This window comes from Lepisma saccharinum, chromosome 28, assembly GCF_977018435.1.
Source record: "Lepisma saccharinum chromosome 28, izLepSacc3.1, whole genome shotgun sequence".
NCBI classification, from domain to species: Eukaryota; Metazoa; Arthropoda; class Insecta; order Zygentoma; family Lepismatidae; genus Lepisma; species Lepisma saccharinum.
Window position 1 is genome coordinate 20,277,987 of NC_139256.1, and position 21,672 is coordinate 20,299,658.

General features: G+C 38.5%; 1 protein-coding gene across 1 annotated transcript in view; it reads left to right on the plus strand.

Moving 5' to 3' along the window:
• The window catches only part of LOC145980835 (uncharacterized), a 60,715-nt gene extending 47,071 nt beyond the window's left edge, over window positions 1-13,644 (plus strand). Inside the window, exons 6-7 of the mRNA XM_083113925.1 lie at window positions 12,115-12,225; window positions 13,552-13,644. Of these exons, the coding sequence (XP_082970051.1) occupies window positions 12,115-12,225; window positions 13,552-13,644 (204 nt within the window). The remainder of the gene's footprint in view (window positions 1-12,114; window positions 12,226-13,551) is intronic.
• Window positions 13,645-21,672: the final 8,028 nt, after the last annotated feature.

Sequence of the window (21,672 nt, forward strand, 5' to 3'; positions counted from 1 at the left end):
ACTGCCTATAATTCACACAATATTTTGCAAAATGGTTAACATAACTATATATACAGTAGAGCGTCGATTATCCGAACGTCGGTCAACCGAACGACCGCTTAACCGAACTGTGTACTCGCTCGCACCTGTTACTCTCCCACCCTAACGTCCATCATCCCCCTCACTCCCAAACCAAGTTTCCCACAGTAGTCGCCGCACTGAGCCACCGCTGGCGGAACATTGCTTCTAATGGGGCCTTCATAAGGCGCTGCTGACCGGCCAAGCCGCCAGTCGCTGTGTTTCAACAATCAGCACACTTCTGTCGGTGTATGTATTGTTCATGCAAAATGCGTATGTAATATGTACATATTTTTGTTTAATAAACTGTACCACATACTATATATTCCTACTAAAGTTGCCTTTGTACGTTACTTTGTAATACTTAAAGAGATGCCTGTTTTTATGAATAAATTTACTGTACAGTACTTCTTTTTGGCAAATAAACATGTACAGTTCGATTATCCGAACAAACCAATTTTCCGAACACCCATGTCCCCCAGTTACTTCGGATAATCGACGCTCTACTAGTTATATAGTAGGTAAACATTGTAGTGATTCAAGAGTCTCCCCTTTGAAGGAAATAGAGTCCGTGGTGGACTAAGGGGCCCATGTTTTAATGTTCTAGCAAGTACAAAAAATGTGTTACAAATTTTTACACAATTCATCAAAGTGTAGATAATATGTAACCCTTATTATTTAATTGATTTGATTTTTCTTGCATAACACAACACAATGGTGTTGTTGGATTCTCGTTAGATTTCTTTGTGCGTAAAAATCTTGCATACTGGAAACTAGAGGGAAACATTATGAAGCACGATTTATAAATGACTTCCTTAATCAGTTCTGCAGAGAAGCCCAAAACTGTTGGTACATATTAATCGTCTATTAACATTAATGACCTGTAAATATCAAGTAGATACAGTCCCTATTAGCCTATATATGTTACTTTATATTCTTTGCAATCTGGAAAGGTAATTATCGAAATATTGATATTTGATGTTGCTCGAAGTTTTTTTTGTTCGTTGGAGTTTCAAGATATCATCCCTTTTCTGTTACTTATCTCTTTTGGGTGAGGGGGTAAGTGCCTGTGTATCCTGCTATATCTGCCAATGCGACACCGTATATTAAAAATTTGCCCCCTCTAGGATTGACTTCGCCCCCCCACCCCTCTACAAAGAATTCCTGACTACGGACCTGAAGTGCAAACGTGAATGGACATTTCCACTTTGACATGAAAAACGTTTTAAATCCATTCATTTTACAGATAATGACACAAACATGAGATGTGCAAAATATCTCGGCGATATTTGTTTCGGTTCTCGAGAAACACGGCTTCAAACACCGCTGAAATTCACCTACTACGTCACGGATTTGAAAACGTCCTCCCCACAGACAGCAGGTCCTCTGACGTCTCCAACCCTCCTGCTGTTGCATGGCCACAATCTCCTTGTCAGGAAAGCTTTGTCCAGATGGGCGTTTCGAAAGATGATTGAGTTTTCCCTTGTTTTATCTTGAACTTTTCAGTTGAAGTTTGGTGTTGGGTTGGCCCATTTATACATAAAACACTAGTCAGTAGTCAGTTATCGGGTGCATGGAAAACTTGTGAATAACAATGAGCCTTCGACCACCGCGTCGTATCATTATTAATGTGCTTCTGAAAATGTGGTTCCAGGGGAAGAGTGAATGAACAACCAGCACAAAAGACGTCTTTTTGGAGGTAAGCAGTAGAAAAAAATATTCTTAATCATTTACATAAGACGAAGCTATTGTGGAATGGTAAAGCCGCTAAAATGAAAAGCTTAACAACAAGGTGTTCGATTTCCGATGAAGCACATACATGATTCCTTCATTCATGACTATCATCATATCCTTTGACCATTGCGCAAAAATCAGTTACATGTGCAACTGTAATTGCCTCTGTTTGAACGTATACATTTAAAACTGAACTTAATCGCACCACATTTCATCTCTCGCTGGCTTTTTGGGAGGAGGATGGGGGCGAGGGGGGCAGAGCCGACCCGGGGAGGGGCAACTCATGAGGCCCAGCGCTTCAGGGTGCCCCGTGCCAGATAAAATTAATTAATTGTGCACAGTTTATTGTGGGTTTATATGCCCCTAGTGGTTCCAATGAAGCAACTAATCTGACTTTTCTTAACTTCATGGATTGTGTTGACACATTAAAAAATATCTCAAAATTATAAATTTCACATTTTAAACAAGTACTAAATAAAATTCGTGTTCAAACATTTCAATCAAAAATAGCTCATATGCACTATTATTTTAATTATAAAATCAGGACGTGGTAATATTATTTTACATGAAACAAAGTAAATTCACCACAGCGTGTTAAAATTAAATATAATGAATGTCTAAGCATGGAAATAAACACCAATTTAGTACCTCACATAATTTCTTGGTTTGTTCTGTCTGCTTATTGCTCTTACGTAATAGAGAATTGCGATTGTATAGAACACTATACTTCAGACTAAGGTACAAAAATCTTCGATTTTTAAGACTTTTTAAAATAGTTTGGTTACAGGCCCCGAGTATATTGTATCGCCTCCACCTAGGACCAGTCATGGGGGGTGGGGCTAATATTTTCTTTACCTGCCTTTCCAAGAATCATTTCACTATTTGAAATTCTGAAAACAAAAATTGTTTTTAAGGAGCATTAAGAATATTTCTAATGGTTTGTATGATATTTTATCTGTTTTTTTGCTATCATTTAGTTACGATTCCTAGAATAACTTAACATTACAAAAACTGGCTGTTCGCCGATGATAGCGTAGTGGCTGACCCCACGTCAACGTCACCCCATTACTGGTTGAAGATCTCCACACCTCTAAGTAGGATCGTGGGAGGGAGACTGGCAGTCAGAAGCCTAGGATCTTCAAGGGCTATCGAGCCGCGGGGTTCATGTGGTTAATTAGTTATAACAGTTATTTCTTGAAACTTCATAAATTTATCTCTCATTGGAGATTTATAAATTGCCCTACAAGCTTAACTATGGCTCACCTCCCTTATTACACAACATTAATTCAATTTGTAACATTAGATGGCAGTGTAGTTAAAAATCACATAAGATGTTTAATACTTCCTTGACTTTTTTTCTTTTTAAATCTTAGTTTCGATTTTTAATGCTTAATACTTGCAGATCTTGTTATAGACAATTATTTGTTGGAATATTGCGATAATATAACTTTGAATAAAATATATTCTTACTTCTCGTGTTGAGTTCCTTCAGAAGCCTTTTGAAATTCGACGTAAGATAATTAAAATTATCTTTTCTAATGAATAGTTTGTGAACAGGTGATTTTTGTAGAGGTGCGATGGGAACCCATAGTCACCTTACCACAAGGAAATGAGAAGTGGTGTTAAGTTTACTCAGGATCTTTACCCTGGATTAGCTAAGCCGTTTTCGACCATTCCTCTCCTTTTGAAAGACCACTATAATAATCCAAGTCTGAAAAATCACATCTGTTTAGAATTCCTCCCAGAGCATTCACGTGAAATTTGGTTTAGCTTTCTTTCGCAATTGTCTAGCTATCTATGATGGAAAATAGGCTTAGGTAGTCACGAAACTATTGCGAATATAAAAACAGCGAATGCAAACCAGACGTAGATTCGCGATAATATTTTGGAGGCATAAGGGAGGGAGGAACAAAACCAGATTGCCATGAAATGCTCGAAAGAAATGAATGAAATGAAATTGGCTTCTAATTGCAATGTAGCAGCACTTTCTTCATTGCAGTAAGCGTATTTTAGAATGCAACATACAGAGCCAGTGGCGACTCGTGGAATTTTTGGGGTGTAGGAAGTTATGGTAAACATACCGAGGAAAGTTTTCGAAAATGCGTTCAATTACACAGTGACATGTATCGCCTGTACGTTGGATTAGCCATTGGATTTGTAATGTTAGCTGCAGGCCCTCCCTGCCTGTCATATGTGGATTAAGAACAGCTTTGCCAATACCAACCTCCTGATAAGAAAAGGTGCTGTTTCAACTCATAAATTACGCTAAATGTGATAAAATTATGCTAGGGTTTATTATTATTATAAAATTATTATTAATTTATTAATATCATTTTCTGATGACTGTAGTAGTTTTAAGTTGAATTTTATTTTGCTATTTTGGAGTTGTGAACTAAGTTATTGATTATTTACTGTAGTTTAGCAATGTTAGGAATTTCGACCATTCAAAAAAAAAAAAAAAAAAGGGTTTAGCATAGTGCTTGAAAAAAGTTGAAGAAAATTTCATGACTGGTAATGGCGTCCGTTTGTTTTATTTGTGACCTCCAACTTCCTACCGATTTCCTTTTATGAAATGTTCCTCCCTTGTTAAATCGAGGAGGGAAAAGATGAAAATAAGAGGATGGATCAGGGCCTGTAAAAGCTTTTCCCTTGGTCGGCATACTTCGTTTTGTTTCAAACAAGTCCGCTAGAGAAGTACAAACAAGATCTGGAGATTTTCTTAATAATAAATATTTCCTCAAAATATCTTCATTAGAATTCAATTTCTCTGTTTCCCAAGGACGCCCGTTTTTGAGATGATGCAGAATTTTCCATTATGCCAAACCCAGATTGCTAGGTGCCAATGAAGTTCAAATTTTGCTAGGTTTAGAACCATTATGCTACAGTTGGCATCACTGTTGAGGAACCCACGGGACCTTCCTCGCGGACCGTATGACTGGTCAACCCCGCGCGTACCCCCGCCCTCCTTTGCACTGTCCCACACCCATCTGCCTGTAGGATGACGAGAAAGGTTCCTCAGCGGCAGGTAAAGATGGTCGTCTTCACGTCTTTGAGCAACCGATCTGGAACGAGCGGGTGATAGCTAGCACATTGACTCTTGACAGTCAAGTAGCGAACCTTGATTCCGCTCAAAATTTTATAACGCTCATTAAACTCTTAAAAAGTAGAAAACTGGAAATAAGTATAAATGAAACGGCAGGAAGTTTCTCACTTTCTTCCACCGGGACCACCCAACCCGGGAACCCTTCAATACAAGGCAACCTTAACTATAGCCTGACAAGTTAAGTCCCTATATGCGCAGATCGCTGCGGAGCACTTCCTATTACGTCATACTCCCCACCACTCTTCTACGTACTGGTCTGGCCTTGAGAGTACGAGTGGTGCCAACTCAGCAAAATTAAGCTAAAACAAATATGACAAACTATTTTTACTGTGTGGATTGACGGTGCCGGCTCATATCAGTTTATCAGTGGTTCATTTGATTTAATCCGATCTTTGAAAATGCGTGTGGTGCGCGGATCGTAAACTGTAGTATTACGCACGCGCGTTAAGGTTTATAACGAAGAGAAACTTTATTTTCTGAATGCGACATCGAGCAGTGGCCTGGTATTTTTTTAAAGCCGAGTGGGGTGGGGGTTCTTTTGTTTAGCATACAACAATCACTACGAGAAGGCAATCTGATAATATGCTTGGCTGTGTTCTTTTTTAAAGCATTGAAATGTTCTTGCTCTTTACTCTTGGCTGCATATTTTTGAAATGCAAAAATCAAATCATGCCGGATCCAACGAAATCCACAATCTGCTCTTGAAAGCCCCTTAGAGGACAGGCCAGAGAAATTGTTTACAATGTTGCAACATATTTGCGAAATCAGAAGGAGTTACATAAACTTAAGTATAATGTTGTCGAGTCCACAAGCGCCGCCACGGGAGTATCTAAATGGATGGTTTCTCAAGTTTTAAAAGAATTGGATTGGATTGATTTGTTGTTTTAAGTCCACTTTATGCACAGTAAGGCTAATCGGGACTGGACCTACAGTTTAAAGTGGGATCCGAACCACTATGTACCTCCACCGGGAATCGAACCCGGGACCCCTTGATTACAAGGCGACGACGCTACCACTGCGCCATCGGGGAGGCCAAGTTTTAAAAGAAGGAAAAGAGTCGTTGGCGAAAGGTGAGCTGAATTTCTGTAGTCCGACAGGTAGAAAACAGCCCAGGAAAAAGCGAATACAAATTTCGTTGAAAATCCTCAAGACCATTCCGCTCCCTCCAGGTTGCAACACTGCGAACCAACGTCGCTGCGGAGAATGGAGTGGGGAAATGTGGTGCGAGATGCGCAACAGCTATTTGCAGCGTCTTGTTTTTAAACTTGTCAAGTTATATCAGGCTGTCAGAAGAGGCTCAACCTATTGGCTCGATTTATATCTTGCTGATAGGGAGTCGAATTATATGTTTATCTGTAGTAGGTATTTTTATAATAATACGGATACACCACAATATACCTTTCCTGTTGTATACTCACGTACGCAGATCATGTGGATGTGAAAACCCAGAGAAATGAAGAAATTCTTTCCTCTCGGCTTTCAAACACTTTAGTTTCCAATTAGTTACACATATATTCTCCTTCTGCAATATGTAAATACCTGCAAATAATAAAGTTAACAATGTTTTATCAGCAAAGTGATAACACTGGTCAACAATGATTTTTGTTAAATTAATAATTTTTATGTCACTGATTCTTATGTGTTTTTGGTATGCTGATTTTGAATATGAAGTCAGAATTTCTTTATCGGGCTTCATCTTTTTTTGTAACGCGTTTACATTTTCTCTCTTCTTGTAGCTCTTCTTTTACCATTCTGCTTTATTACAGTAGCAAACTTACAAGCATTATGAGTTCCAAAACATGAATAAAAGTGACTTGCTTTGCTTTAAATGTTTCTGCGCAAGCCAATCACTGATGACAACAATAATAAAATACTGGTATATTGCCATCAGGATAAACAACAATGGTAACATTTCAGTTGAAATCCAGTTCTCTTACGTTTTGAGACATAAATAAGTTTGTTGGCTCTAATTTGTGCATATTGTGAGTTATGTACAGTGTGTAGCTATACAGGCTGTCCCATGTAACTTGACAAATAGAAATGTCGCCATCTATCTATCAGGAATGGAACAAAATGTGTCGGACAAGACCTACGTATTTTCGGACGTCGAATTCACATCTGCAATAAAAAAATAGAGGTTCCCTTTTAACATTTCAAGGTTGCCACCTGCCCCACCCCATGAGGTGGTGGGGTGGGTTCATGGTAACGTAGGTGACTTCCCCCACAATATTATTACACTTTCAACTGGAACATTTTCCCGTTCGATGCATATTTGTCGCGATATTTCGATTTGTCAAGTTACATGGGACACCCTGTATATTTAAAAATGCCTCATAGGTGTGTTAACTACCCAACAATTTCTGTTATATTTGCTGTCAGTGGCTAGTCCGTAACATTTGGGAGGGGCGAATTTCAGTCGAGTGCATCACCTCACCAGAAGCTTTTCTAACCTACACTTGCATTGTTTTATTTAAACAATATATCGTACTTTAAAAAGGAAACCAGCTGACGTCCGTTCTAGAGATTAGAGTATTGTTTCACAAAAATAGGTGTCCATGGCTGGAATAGATGTTCTTTTGTGTGTGTAAAAGAAAAAAAAGTGTGAGTAAAAAAAAAATATTAGGTCTATACTGATTTATTGACCATGCGTATTTTTATCGAACGTAAATATTTATTTCTTGAACCTGTTTCGATGGGCAATCAGGGAGGATAGAGCTATTCTCTCAAGGGATCTTGGCTTCGATCCCATTTTGGGGCACATTGCACCTTTGTTGGATCCAAATTTAAACTGTATGCGATTGACCTATCTGAGGATATAGTTGATTTAAATCAAACTTTGGAAAATATTCTCCACATAAAATCTATGATAAAACAAAATTTGGACTTCAAAAACATTAGGGATAATAATATATCCAAAAACCTGCCAGTTGGGAGGGGATAGTTCAGAGGCGTCTCCTGAACGCATGCGCTGCATGCTGCGCTTACATCTATTGTGGGAAAAAGGACAGCTTGCTCTACGACGACATGAATGAGCATTTCTACATTCTAATTTCTTCATATAGGAGAAGTATTTATTTTACACGAGAGCACTCAACTACGATTATATGACATTTCTTGGATCTGAAGTGAAAGAAAGTAATAATTATTTTCCCACAATTGACGCATGCGTCACTTCAGATCCAAGAAATGTAATATAATCTTCATTGCAACCTCTCGTGTAAAATAAATACTTCTGCTATATGAAGAAATTAGAATGTAGAAATGCTCATTAATGTCGTCGCAGAGCAAGCTGTCCTTTTTCTGGGATAGTCCCTATTGACCTTTCCTGGGATCTGCGGCTGCTGAGAGTCAACTTCGAAATCTCAAAAAGAAACATTACTCCAGTGAATAGGAAATCATATGAACTATATTTTGGCTGCAAAATAGATGTGCAGAATAAATCTTGGTCCCCTCATATCTGCTGTGCTTCATGTGAGACACTGTTATATATAAAAGAAATAGGTGTGGCTGAAAGAGTTTGTCACATGCCTTTCGGAGTGCAATGGTTTGGAGAAAACCATTGAACCACTCAACGGATTGCTGTTTTTGCATTACAAAAATCTCTGGAATAACTACGAACACTAGGCACATCGAAAAATACTATGATACTACATAAACTGGGATGTATGTTCTTAAAAATCTATGTTGGTCGAACATTTGGGGTTATCCCCCCCCCCAACAACGGCAGTGTAAGTGATGAACCTTGAAAATGCTTCCATCAGAAAATATACACCATGGAATGTCTTTAGGTAAATGGAGCCCACGAATGTTACAAGACTACTCCCGGACTCTCAAGAGAGATGTTCCTCAAGCTTAATAAGCTTAATAAGCTTAACATAGCTGAAAATCCTTTAGAAGTACATTATAGGCCAATATACAGAATATGTGAAGCATGTTAGTTTGAATAAAGCAAGGTTATGTCGTTACAACAAAAAATGTGTATTACAAAAAATCTGAGCCCGATAGAGAAAAACAGTAAACAGATTTGAAAACAGCGGGAAAAATCCTATAAGAATCGCCTTTTCTTTTCCAGCCTTTTCTTTTCCATTTAACAGAAAAAGTTAAAATTTGTTGTCCAGTGTAATCAGTGTTAGGGTAAGGCTAGATTAGATAGAGGTTCTATACCCTGCGGCAGAGAGAAGGGGGGTGAGGGGTACACGCTGGTAGCTGCAGTCGCTCCCCCCTCAATCACTTCCTCTCACGTGTTCATTGGTGGAACCGTCACGCGTCACTACTTGCACAGAGACTTGTTTTCATTCGGCTGCTCTACAGATGACTGGGACAGAGCGTAATCATGTTCCTTTGTAATATCTCTTGATTTTCTAGGCTATTTTGTTCGTTTGCCTGCAGGCAATAAATTCTCGTAGGCTATGACTTCTACCCGAGACCCGGATTCAATTCCTGGGGTGGGTGATCTATGGTTGGAATTTTTCCGGCCTTGTCCCCGCATAAAGCGGCCCTGCGGATCTCCCAGCCCCAAATCAATGGATACCTGGGGGTAACCCTGGGGCCTGTTACTGTTATGAGGGGACTGACCCCTTTAATTGTAATAATTGCTAGAGTTGACGAGCTGTATCTTTCCGGGTGGCCTTGGCTACTCCGCGCAAAGTGTGAGAGAGATACGTTTATGTAGTTGCCACCTAGTCCCTTTGGGTGGTCGACAGCAAAGACAGAACGCAAGGATAATGACGCGCAGCCGGTAGCTCCTCCCCCTTGCTACTGCGCAGCCGGTCTTGGGTAGGGTTCACCCGCAAAGATACAGCTCGTCAACTCTAAGTACGTTGTCTTGTACTACGTCAGTAGTACTCTTGCTCGCCATGGAGTCTTAAGAGTATGCAAATGTCCTTTTTATGACCTATCATGTTATTTTTTCAAAAGTAAAAGTCATAATAATTTAAAAGACAGTGTAACGAACATATTCCTGTAACGTATTTTATATTTTGACTAAAAATAAGTGTTATTAACAAATATAAATTGAGTGCGTACTCTTGCCCCCTTTCCCCTTACTCTGCGTACGAATGTTCGTTTTAGCCTCTGTCAGTACAATGCACAAAGTTCAAATCGGTTTCAATAGTTATATATTTTATATTAAAGTAAATTCTGACGTGTTTCGGAAGTGAGTGAGATAGAAACCACACTTCGAAATAAACAATAATTGGTAATTATGCGATATCGCCCGAACACCTCTCACTCGTTTATTTCGTTAATTTTAGCATTGATACGTACCTATTCTGCATTGCGGAAGATTCTTTAAGGTGAAGTTATGCCTTTTCCCATAAAATAGTGTCAACTTTTCATATTACGAGTCATTATTTGTCTTCCTTGTTCCGCTTGGGTAACAGACAATATGGCGTGCACTCGTCATGGATCATCGCGCGTCGTCCGTGTGTGTTGTCGATTTGAAGTGGGTATGCAGTGTTTCAACCTTCTTCACCGAAAAATACCTACTTTCGTATTCATTATGTCATCACAAACCATTGACGGATAGCCCCAGAAAACCATTCACGATAGCCCCACGGACCATTTCCGGCAAGGTTAGGTTAGGTTAGGTAAGCATATTTAAAAAAAAAGAAAAAAATTCTCGTAAAAAAAAGGCACGTTTGGAAACACTGGCTAGACCGCGTGACTTTCGACGCTCGCGCCATCTGCAGGTACATAATGGAAACAACGGCATAATGTTGTCGCTTTACAGAAAATGCAAGTTCCTTACATAAAAAATGATTATTTCTTGTTCTGCAGCATTCTATGATGAAGTTTTCAGTTTCCGCGAAAGAAAATACCTCGAAGAACTTCGACAATGCTACAGAAACTGATTTCAGTAAGTAGTTTCTCCTGTAAATTTGAAGAAATCCGTTCGGGTGATATGGCATATTTACCCAATAATTGAAAGCAGTAAGGTGACCTAGTGAAAAAGTATAGCATTATAAAAAAGAAAAAAAAACAATGGAAAAAGATTTGATTTGTTATCCCGTTAAATAGACAACCTGGGTAAATATATGGAAACACTCTGCTGCGCGATGCTATAGTTCTGAGCTGAAAATTCACAGTTATTATGGCATTGTCATATTCTATTTACCTTTCTCACAGACCAGTGGTCGCAGATATATCTTCTTTTCAACACTACTGAGATAAATAATATGTTCAGTGGACAAAATAATAACAGTTTGAAATTTCTATCCATATTGCTTCATGAGGTTTCATGGCAACAATAAACAACACACAAACCATCAAGAATTGTTGAAACGAAGCAATAATTAAGTAATTTGGTTCAACGGACAAACTAATCACTCACCATGTACGTATCTACACATATTGATGTACATTTCGAATAAATCTACGTTTCAAATGTGTTTATTATAACTATCTTTTTACCTTGCAATTTCTTCATTTCCCAATTCCACATGCGTTTTGATTAATATTGTAAAGAGGCTAACTTTGGGTAAATATGATCTTAAATATCGTTCTTATTAGGAACAACACCAACAAATTGTAATATTATGTTGAGCCTCAAGAGGTCTCACTGTGGTGTAAATTTCAGATATTTTCTCTGTCCCTAATCTAAGGTTACAGAGCGTCAAGCTTTTGATTTTTCAAAATTTTCAATTTTTTGGGGAGCGTATAGAACAAAAGGCTCCTCATGTGTTTAACAATTTTCGGACTTATCTGGCCCTGCACGGTAAACATAGAAATAAGAAATATGGTTAAGGTGTATATCCTCCTTCATGGTAATTTTGTGTCTCCAAGGGAAGAAATTATTAAAGAAAATCTAATGGATATATTGTATTATAGCATGGAAACTACTATCACTGGAGCAAAAATGGTAATAATCAAAACGAAGGAGCATTTCATGTTCTTTATCATTACATTGGAATTAAAGAACAGAAGTTATAATGATTTTCATGAACGTCTGAAGTTGCTAAAATCAACACACGCGACTAATTAAAAATGGCCGCCAGATCTAAACTAAAGCCTGAAAGAAAGTTTAGTGTGATTCTATAATCCTTTGTACGGATAGGTTATGTATTACAGACTGATTACTCCAAACCTTAAACCAAAACGAGGAAATGTTTTGTGTATGTACGAGAACATAAATTTTATTTCTGAAATTTGGAGCAAATATTTCTGCTTTATTTTGTCTGAATTAATCATCCTTTAATAGGAACCTTTCTCTCTACTTCTAGGAGTTGTGTCATATTCTGGAACTTTCTGGAGAATCCATCAAGAAAGAAGATGTGAAACACCGCTTAGACAAGGTAGAACAACACACGGACGAGTTGGATCTTCAGTTAAAGGTGAGTGTGTGTTTAATTCTGTTACAGCGGCGTCATTTAATCTGTTACTAAATTAATCTGTACCATATACTTGTTTAATTTAAGATTATGTTCGAAGCATTTTTGAGTAATACACGTGTACAATGCATGCTTTGAATTTTTTTCTTAGGCTCGTGGACTAGATAAATTATTTTTGAAGTTTGACCTGTTTTATAACACAAACCTTTGGCGTCCAAGAAAAGAGTAACAGGGAACCTCTCAATAAATCTGAAACATGACCTTTGGCACTTGTGGGAAACTTGAAACCTTGAATATGCAAATCTTTCTGTTTATAGTAATTGTAACAGTTGTCATTGACATTCTTGAACTATGTTACTGCGAGAAAAATATACCCTACATTTTTACGTTTTTATTTATTTTAAAGTGAAATGTCAACATTAAAATGTGTAAATTTGAACGAGATCGTAAGTGATATTGGTGGTTTGAAACAGTAGCGCGTTTGTTTCTCATGCGGGAAATCTTCGTTCAACAGGCTCTTAGCCATATCCGTGCTTTGAGTATCTGAGGGCAATACTAAATACTGCCACTTTAATTTAGTAACCACCAAAGAAAATACCGAGCTCTCACACCTTCGAAATGTCCTTGTACTTCACATTGTGCATCTTAAAACTTGAGTAGATAAGCTGTTGCAGTCTGCAGAATATAAGTTACAATGTTGATTGAGTGTCACAGAGTGGTGCCTCTGATTCTAAGCTGAGTAAAATGTATGTCATTGTATTTGTCCCATCTTCTGTATCATATCTTTATTATCATTATCATAACCGAAGAGATAGAAAAGTGGTCTAAAATAACCAAAACATAATTAGAACGTTGTAAATCGAGGCAGCTTAAATTTGTTAATTTAGTTTAAATTATGAGGAGATATTATGTACATGTTCTACATTCTGTAGTTGTTACAAACAGATTTGTTTTGTTATGAAACACAATTGTAATTGTTTCTGTTCTCAATTTGTAGGTAAGTTGAAAGTAATCTATCCAATGATGCAGACGAATAGTAGGAACGGTGAGTACTAAACAATATTTATTGTTCTTTTCTTCAGAAATAAAGTTTTATGTTTCGAACGTCGAAATTCAAGAGTTTCAGAACGTAATATTGTAAACTATATTTTACATACGCATGACATTTTACGCTGTATATATATTTTTAAAAAATAGCATAAATTGTAAACAAATCGAGATATTTTGGCTGTGGTTTATTTAGGATGCAATTGTTTCATCTCTTCCATCGTCTGATGCCTACACACAACCAATATTGATATATTGAGAGTGTTTTTGTTTCGTGTACAGACTTTGGAAGCAGCCACGAGAATGCAAACTCCAACAGCGAATGAAACCTTACGACAATTTTCTCAACCAACCACAAGCGCCATCCGAGTATGAGATAAACCATTTGGATTCTAACTTCAGTCACTTGTGGGGAGCTGCTTAGCAATAGTAGTCTTCGGTTCTTACTTCTGTTGTTAACAGACAAAAAAATTGAATAATAGTGGGATCAAAGTAGTCCATTGATTTCTCAAAATATGAAAATATGAATTATTTATTTTACTTTGCTACCGAATGACAAATTTATAATGAAATTGTTTCATTTCTATCTCGTTTTCAGAATGCAGTGTTCTATCTGGTATCAAAGCTAGTATTTCGAGCAATTGTTCTATCTAAAATTTCAATTATCAATTGTTACTTTACAAGTGAAGTGCCTGTTATGCCTTCCGTCATATGCAGGACGTGTGGTTTGTTTACAACATCCCCTTTCGGCAGCGTTCAGTTTTAAACAAAGAAACCTCGGAGTGCGCAAAGAGACAAGGGTACGATGTATGCAATCATGTCAGTGACGGATAGTAACCATACATTCGCAATTATCTCGAAAACTGTTCTTTTACGATCCCATGTTTACTGAGACTTTGTGCTTCTACTATCACCCTTTCTGTTTGCGCTATCGCTTCTGGTACACTCTGTATATAGTGACGATACTCTGCACTAATCAGCACAGTGTTGTCTACATTGAACAAAGTAAAAGTTTAACAAAGTTTAAATCCATTTTATGCGGAACTGGCCCTACGGTTTAAAGAGAGATACGAACTCTTGCCCAGTGTGCCCACATCGGGTATCGAACACAAGATCCCTGTATTACAAGGCGACAGCATTAACAGTACGCCATAAGAAGGTGTATTTACTTAGTAACGAACAAGGTACACTTCGCAACATCTTATTTGACCGCCCTGAAAAAACTTCAAAGTCCGGAATTCGTAAATTTGGCAGCATAGCGCTTCAGGGCCAACTAAGAGTAGCCAACTTTGCAACATTTCTTCTTCCTGAATGAAAACGCTCTTGTGATTTTTTTTCATTCTTTCACATTCCATAAAGTAAATATACCCTAAAGCAGTAATAAAATATATGAGTAGACAAAAAAATGTTAAGTAGAAATACGAACGTTGAAAATATTTCAAGATTCTTCGTTCTGAATTTGAAAATAGGAAAATGTGTGTGCATTGTGAAAAACTGAACAGGTTCTCATCCACCTGGAAAGAATTGCGGTCACATTTGAATGCAAGAAGGCGAATTTATGATGATATTATGCGAAATGTTTAGTAAAGATACCTTGCACAACATCAAACGATTCTGCAAAGTGTGTCTTTTCCTTGGTTCTTGGCGAAAAATGGTTCGGAACTCCGGCACAATGTTGCTTCAACTCAGATTAACGTGTTTTTCTGAGCTTTCTGTTAGCAATCTCCTGGAGTAGTTGGTTAGATGACAGCACTTTCGTTTTTTACTGTTCTCGTCAAGATCGAAACATCGTACGTTCAAATCCCACTCTTTCCTTATTATTTTTTCCTTTTTATTTACCGAGTACGAAGTGTTCTAATAACGTAATATAATATTATATGATATTACTGTAAATATTTATGCGATGCATGCTCAGTGGTGGCGATTGGGTTTCAAAACTGATGGGGCAAGGTGGGGGGAGGGGGGCAAGGACAGTTTCTTTCCCTTGGTAGATAATGTTTAGCATAGTGCGGGGTCATCTGTCCCTCCACACTCCATAATCGTCGCCACTGTACATGCGTCAAGTAATGCTTCTACTAATGTTTTTAATCTTTCAGTGATTGGCAGGATTTTAGGAAATACTTTTCCTTTCATTCAGCTGTTATAAGTTAACACTATTCCCTAGGCCATGGAGCTCTTCCTCCATGCCGAATCGTGTTTTTAATTGCCATTATGCAATCCACTGACTCCATAGGCAGAAGAAACTACCTGTTTCCTGAATAGCTCAGGAGGTTTGCATAGCACAACACTGTGCATTGTTTACATGCCTCAGAGGCTGAGACAACTGAGAAAAACAAGTGAATGCCCTGGTCAACGTGAAGCATTCAGAGAGGCTTTTATAAAATAAACATATAATCTTAGGGATTGATACGATATTAAGAACTTCCATGTCAACTTTCTGCATCCGGAAATGCTGGACATAAATCACAGAAATATCAACGGAAATATCCAAGAAATGTAGATAAGCATTCTCGTCCAAAGCCGTTTACTTCCCGAAAAAGATTTTGCAAAGAAGTAGGTTTGAACCCATTCCATAAACAAACGATCCCCCTACACCACATGGTTCACGTTATTTTATGCACTCGGTTCGGATCCCACTTTAAACTGTAGGTCCAGTCCCGATTAGCCTTACTATGCATAAAGTTGACTTAAAACACCAAATCAACCAATTCATCTCCTTTCAGAGTGGGCCTTCTATGATACTGTAGTCGGCCAGCATCCGAAAATACAGTTCTGCTTCGCGTATACCAGAGTGTAATTGCATTTAATATTGTGACTAATTTTACTTTAAAACTACAGATTAAAGCGATAATAGTGTCCAGAAAAAGAACCTCAAAGTATATCTTCACACAAAGTATTTTAATCCATTGCCAAACATTTCAGTTAAGAATAACATTATGCTTTTCCATTGACAGTATTTTCGATTCATGGTGAATTTGCTAAAAGGACCATGTCAAGACATCTAAATATGTAAGTTTTTACTAGTAAATGCATTTAAAATGCACGAAACAACAGGGGAGGAGAAAAATAAACCTCAAAAATAAGTAAAAATGCAACCAAAACTGTTTAAAATACTGACAAATAAACTAAAAGCCAAAAAGGCCGAAAAATGTAAAATAGAAAGTGTTTTCCGGCTCTAACTGATTGAAACGGACATGATATCACGTTTAGCATTGTTTTTAAGGGTCAGAAAAAAAAGTTGATTTTTCATTAACTTCCGGACCCTAATTAGTAATTATGACCATTGAAAAAGTTGGAGTTGCTGAGGGATCGGATTGTCCATATCTCCACTTCATAATAAGGAAAAACATCAAGTTCATATTTCGAAAATGACTTAGAGTTTTCCAACACGAAAATATGTTTTTCATAGTTTGAAGTTCGTTAGTATTATCTTTCAAGGTTTCCATTGTTTTAATTTCACACATATTTTATATTTCATACGTTCCTCTCTCTTTTCATACAGTCTTTGGAAAGAAGCTGAAGTTTCTTGTGAAACGGGGTCTGGTTCAAATGACTCCTTTTCGCTCTCCCGTTCCTACTTTAAACAAACAACAAAATACTTCGTAACTAAACGATTGCTTGTTCAAAACACAGAATTTTTACACAATTTACAAAATATGACAAAACGCCAATAGACATGTTCATCATTTTTCCCTTTCAGCGTTTCTCGATTTTATCTGAATTCGTTTCCTCATGAAAATTGCCATGAGGAAATTATAGGTATGACATTATGTGTGAATTGGTTTCTTCAAACTGATAGCAAATTCTAACATGAGCTACCTGGAGAAGAGGTAGCGTGCTTGATTCTTACGAGGGACGTCATAGGTTCGATTCTCCACCTAGGCAGGATTTTTTTCAGGAGTATATCGTTGGGTGTAAAGTTTATCCACCGTGCTAACAAGTTAACATTGGTCTCTGTATTTCACGAGAGGAAAGGAAATAGTAAGAGAAAGTTATTTCGATGATAGGAGGAAGTCACATGCCACGTGGAATGCGCAGAATCAAGTTACATAGAGCTAAGTCTGTAATGGTGGTTTCGAATATTGCAAAGTTAGTGCGGAAAGTTTGTTATATCTGATACTCGTACTTTCTGTTCAAAGAAGACAAACATTTTAGATACAAAGCAGTGAGGAATTAACGATCATTATGAAGTTTTGAATTTTTTGTTTGTCACTCACTATATAAATACTTATTAGTAGTTTCTTATCGAATCGGCCTTCGTCGCAATAACAATGTTAATTGGCGATTTACTATTAGTTTTAGACGCATGGTAAGATGGTGGTGAGGGGATTGACAACAGTCATTACGAAGGAACGGACATAAAATTATAATAATAATAATCCTTCGTGCAACAGCCCATGAAGGGCCTAGGCATACCTACCGACTGCCGGTCACCCTCCCACGCTTTCCTTCGTCACCTCTAAGCGTGGAGATCTTCAACCAGTATTGGAATAGTCGGGGGGTCAGCCCGACGTATCCCCAGCCGTTATAATAGGTCTCCGTGCCCGGATTACGCTTACTTATTCGAAGCTTCCCAATTTCCTAACGGTGGTGGGTTGCCATCGGTCCTATACGTAGGCCAAATAAATTCGTACCAGAGCCGGATTCGAACCTACACCGTCGGACATAAAATTACTAATCTTAGCAATTTGAACTCATTAAACGCTCTCCTTCGTTACAGTACTGCACTACACCACTACTTAACGTAACTGTATATCTTTTTTTAGTATATCGAAATCAAATAAACAATATTTTAGGTGTCAGTGAAGAACAAACAATACATAACTTAAATAACATTACATTTTGCATCCTGAATACATAATATGTGATTTGTGAATTAATCATGATGTGTGTGTTAACACAACATATGAACAATAACTAAAAAGAAAAGTTTTAACTTTAAATCCTGGAAATGTTCAACTTCTAAGGGGAAATATGCGCAGAAGGGACGTCCCTCAAGTGTGCATCGGATTCATTTTTTAAATATTCTAATATCAACGGTATCTGTTCAGCAAACAAAAAAAAAGAAAGAGGAGAGGGTGGGATTTGTACCCGCGACCTTTCACGCTTGATGAAAAATAAGGATAGCAGCGCCTAACCAACTGCTCTACGCTAACTTAATGACGTTATACCCTTAAAAACATGTTGACGTTTATGGAGACTCCCACCTTCCTGTATTTCAAGCACATTTTCTCGACTAGTCGTGTAAAATATATGTTTTTGAGAACTGTTCGATATTATGTAAGGTATTGTAAATAAAATGTCTCATAAACTCCTCACAAATTTGCTTCTTTCTGCACAAACTTGATGGCAATTTCCTCCAGGTGGAGAAAAACTCTATTCAGTGTTTCAACCCCCCCAAAATTTCAAGTCGAGCAAACAGAATCGTAAATATCCTTCAAGGTTCTCTTTCCAATTTATTATTTCTGTTTGATTGTGTATTATAATAGCGGTTTATAGTTCCTAAGTTCATGGAAAGTGTTAAATTGAAAACCTATCACCGCAGCGTTTTTCGTCTAGTGGAAGGACCTACTCAAAGTTGGCTACTCTCACCTGAAGCTGAAGTGCAATGTTGCTAAGTTTACGATTTCGGGACTTAGAATTCTTTCGGGGCGGTCAAATAAGATGTTGCGAAGTGTACCTATGTTTTTCATAATGGAGTTCACAAGGGATACGAGTCAACCAAGATTACGCTGACGCCAGCCGAGGGTGTTTTTGAAATTTCCTCTCCTTTCAAAAAAACTTCTACGATATTCGTGATTCTGGAAAATTACATCAGCGTGTGGTTTTCATTCGCTGTTGTCTAGGATTTATCAATAGTTTATTAGGCCTTAAGTAGCTCAAGAAACTATTGGGATACTGCGATATTTCGAGGCTATGAAACATCTAAAAAATTAAAGGAACCCGTACGGTCCGTTGCCATTTTGTGACGAGTCGGAACGAGAATGTTCCAGACATGAACGAACCGGAACGCCGTTCCTGTCCGCTCCGGTCCATATTGAGCCCTTCACAAAGTGAATAAGGACTCATAATTCACAATTTTGGTTGTACTTATGCAAGAAGATGTCTTCTTTTTCTCTACGTAGAGTTGCCTGATTTTCTCCTATGGCGTAGTGATGACGTCGTCGCCTTGAGGTTCCGGGTTCGATACCCGGTGGAGGCATATAGTGGTTCGGATCCCACTTTCAACTGTAGGTCAAGTCCCGGTTAGTCTATCTTTTCATAAAGTGGACTTATACACAAAACTCGAACTAAAGTTACTTCTTTTATTGTTTCTGGTTGTAGCCGATATGCACAAAGTAAAGTAAAAGTAAAGTGCTCCCCTGTGCTTTGCACCACGCCATGAAGGCGAATAGGGGGTGTGGAGTTAGGGCCCCATACTTTCTTGATCAGTGCCGAATGTGGGGGCACCACATCTCTGGCCGCCCTTACCCTCCTTCATGTACCCATGTGCCAGAGCCACTTGAACAGGTGGAAAAGAACCTGGTTCTCCCTCTCCGGGGATTGGACCCGCGTCTCTCACATGGTAGTCGGACGCCCTAACTACTGAGTTACCGCGGCTCTCCGATATGCACAAAGTGGACTTTAAAAATTAAAAAAGGGTCCTGTAGATAATTCTTTTGCTAACCAATAAACGAAAGTTGAAGCATATAAGATGCACTTTCTAGTGTGTAATAATGGATGAGACACTTACCAATGGGCAGAAGCGTTTCTTCTGTGGCCACTTTGGCACCCATCCAGCGTTTTCCCATATCTCTTTCAGTAAATTCTACCATATTTCCTACACTGTACAGCATTTCATAAGTTTTACGTAACTTCTGGGGGGACACTAGGTGACACGGTTATGCAGGACATAACTGTTCTTTGCCATCCTCCGTGACAACCTTAAGACCAGGAGATGGATGTAAGGTCAGAGTCGGGTGACGGAGAAATCGAGCCTAGACAAAGACGACGCGCTGGTGCATGAAATTGGTCACAAGAGTCACGTTTCTGACCCCGATGAAGATGGCCGTGCATCAGGAGCTGGTACCTCGGAGGTGGAGTTAGAAAAAAAGCAGTCTTCTTAGTGATGTAAACGGTGTCCTACCGCCGCTTCCTTTCTCTGAAAAGAAAGTCCAATGAAAGTGACAGATGAGCAGCTGTGAACTGTCACCACACTTGTGACTCGAATGCAAGCACCTTCATTTTACCACCGTGTTGTATTTGTTTTGTTTAGATGCGTGTCACAGTTAGCTTCAGGATGCTTATGTAAATTTCGATCACGGAGCCTTTGCCTGTGGTCGAACAGTTGCATGGACTGAGAGATGACCCTCAGACAGTGACTGTGATACTGGCTACGGCCCTTTCGCACAGAACTGAATAAGAAGCCCCATGTAAATCTAGTTTCATAATTTTTTATCTCCTATTATTTGAAAATTCGTTTATTTTTAAAATACATACGAGGGAAGGCTGAAAAGTTCTCGCTCCGACCCCCTTCCCAAAATATACATGTACAGTCATGGAAAAAAGTTCTTCCCCATAAGGCTTTAATAGGAGCAAGTAATGCAGGAGGGTAGGCAACACATATTGCACCCTTCGATGATCGGGTGATTTTGCCTGTCTTAACACCGAGAAATGTGTTCCACGCGAAGGTCAACATGACAGGAAAGCAAAGAGGGTCACGTGACTATTGGTTACGTGGAGTGTTGTGCTTCTCCACGTCCCCAGTTCTTGATCCACATTGCAGAAAAAGTAGAGCTGCATGCAATATATGAAAATAGGTTGTTTTCAACTACACGCTTAATTATGATTTTCCCAATTGTAAATCTATCAGACGTGTCTCCCGATTTAGTCGGGACAGTCTTTTACTTTGAATTCCTGTTTTTTCATAGGCGTAACTTGACGGGAGCAGAAAGGGCATTTGTAACCCCCCCAAAAAATCAGGTTTCTTAAAGCTGCTAAAACAGGAATTAAATACTATGATTTGACGCGTCCAAAAAAAGTATTATATTGAAAGATTGTTCCCAAATACGTAGATAGCAATTTAATACTTTGAAAGTGTCTCAGATTTGTTTATTATGTCACATCTTAGTGTGGCACAGGTCTACTACAAAAGTGGAATTTCGTAACAGAAATATGAACCCACTCCTTTTATTTCGTAGCCTATTTCATCTTGAAACTGAAATTAAGAATATTAGTTAACAAGGTAAAAAGGTAAAGTGTTCCCCTGTGCATAGCACCACGCCATGAAGGCGTATAGGGGGTGTGGGGGTAACGCCCCACACTTTCTTGATCCGGTCGTGAGTGGGGGTGATGTGATGTGATCAGCATCACGCCCCTGCCGCCTTTACCCCCCAGGGTTTCCCCCAGGTACCCATGTTATTC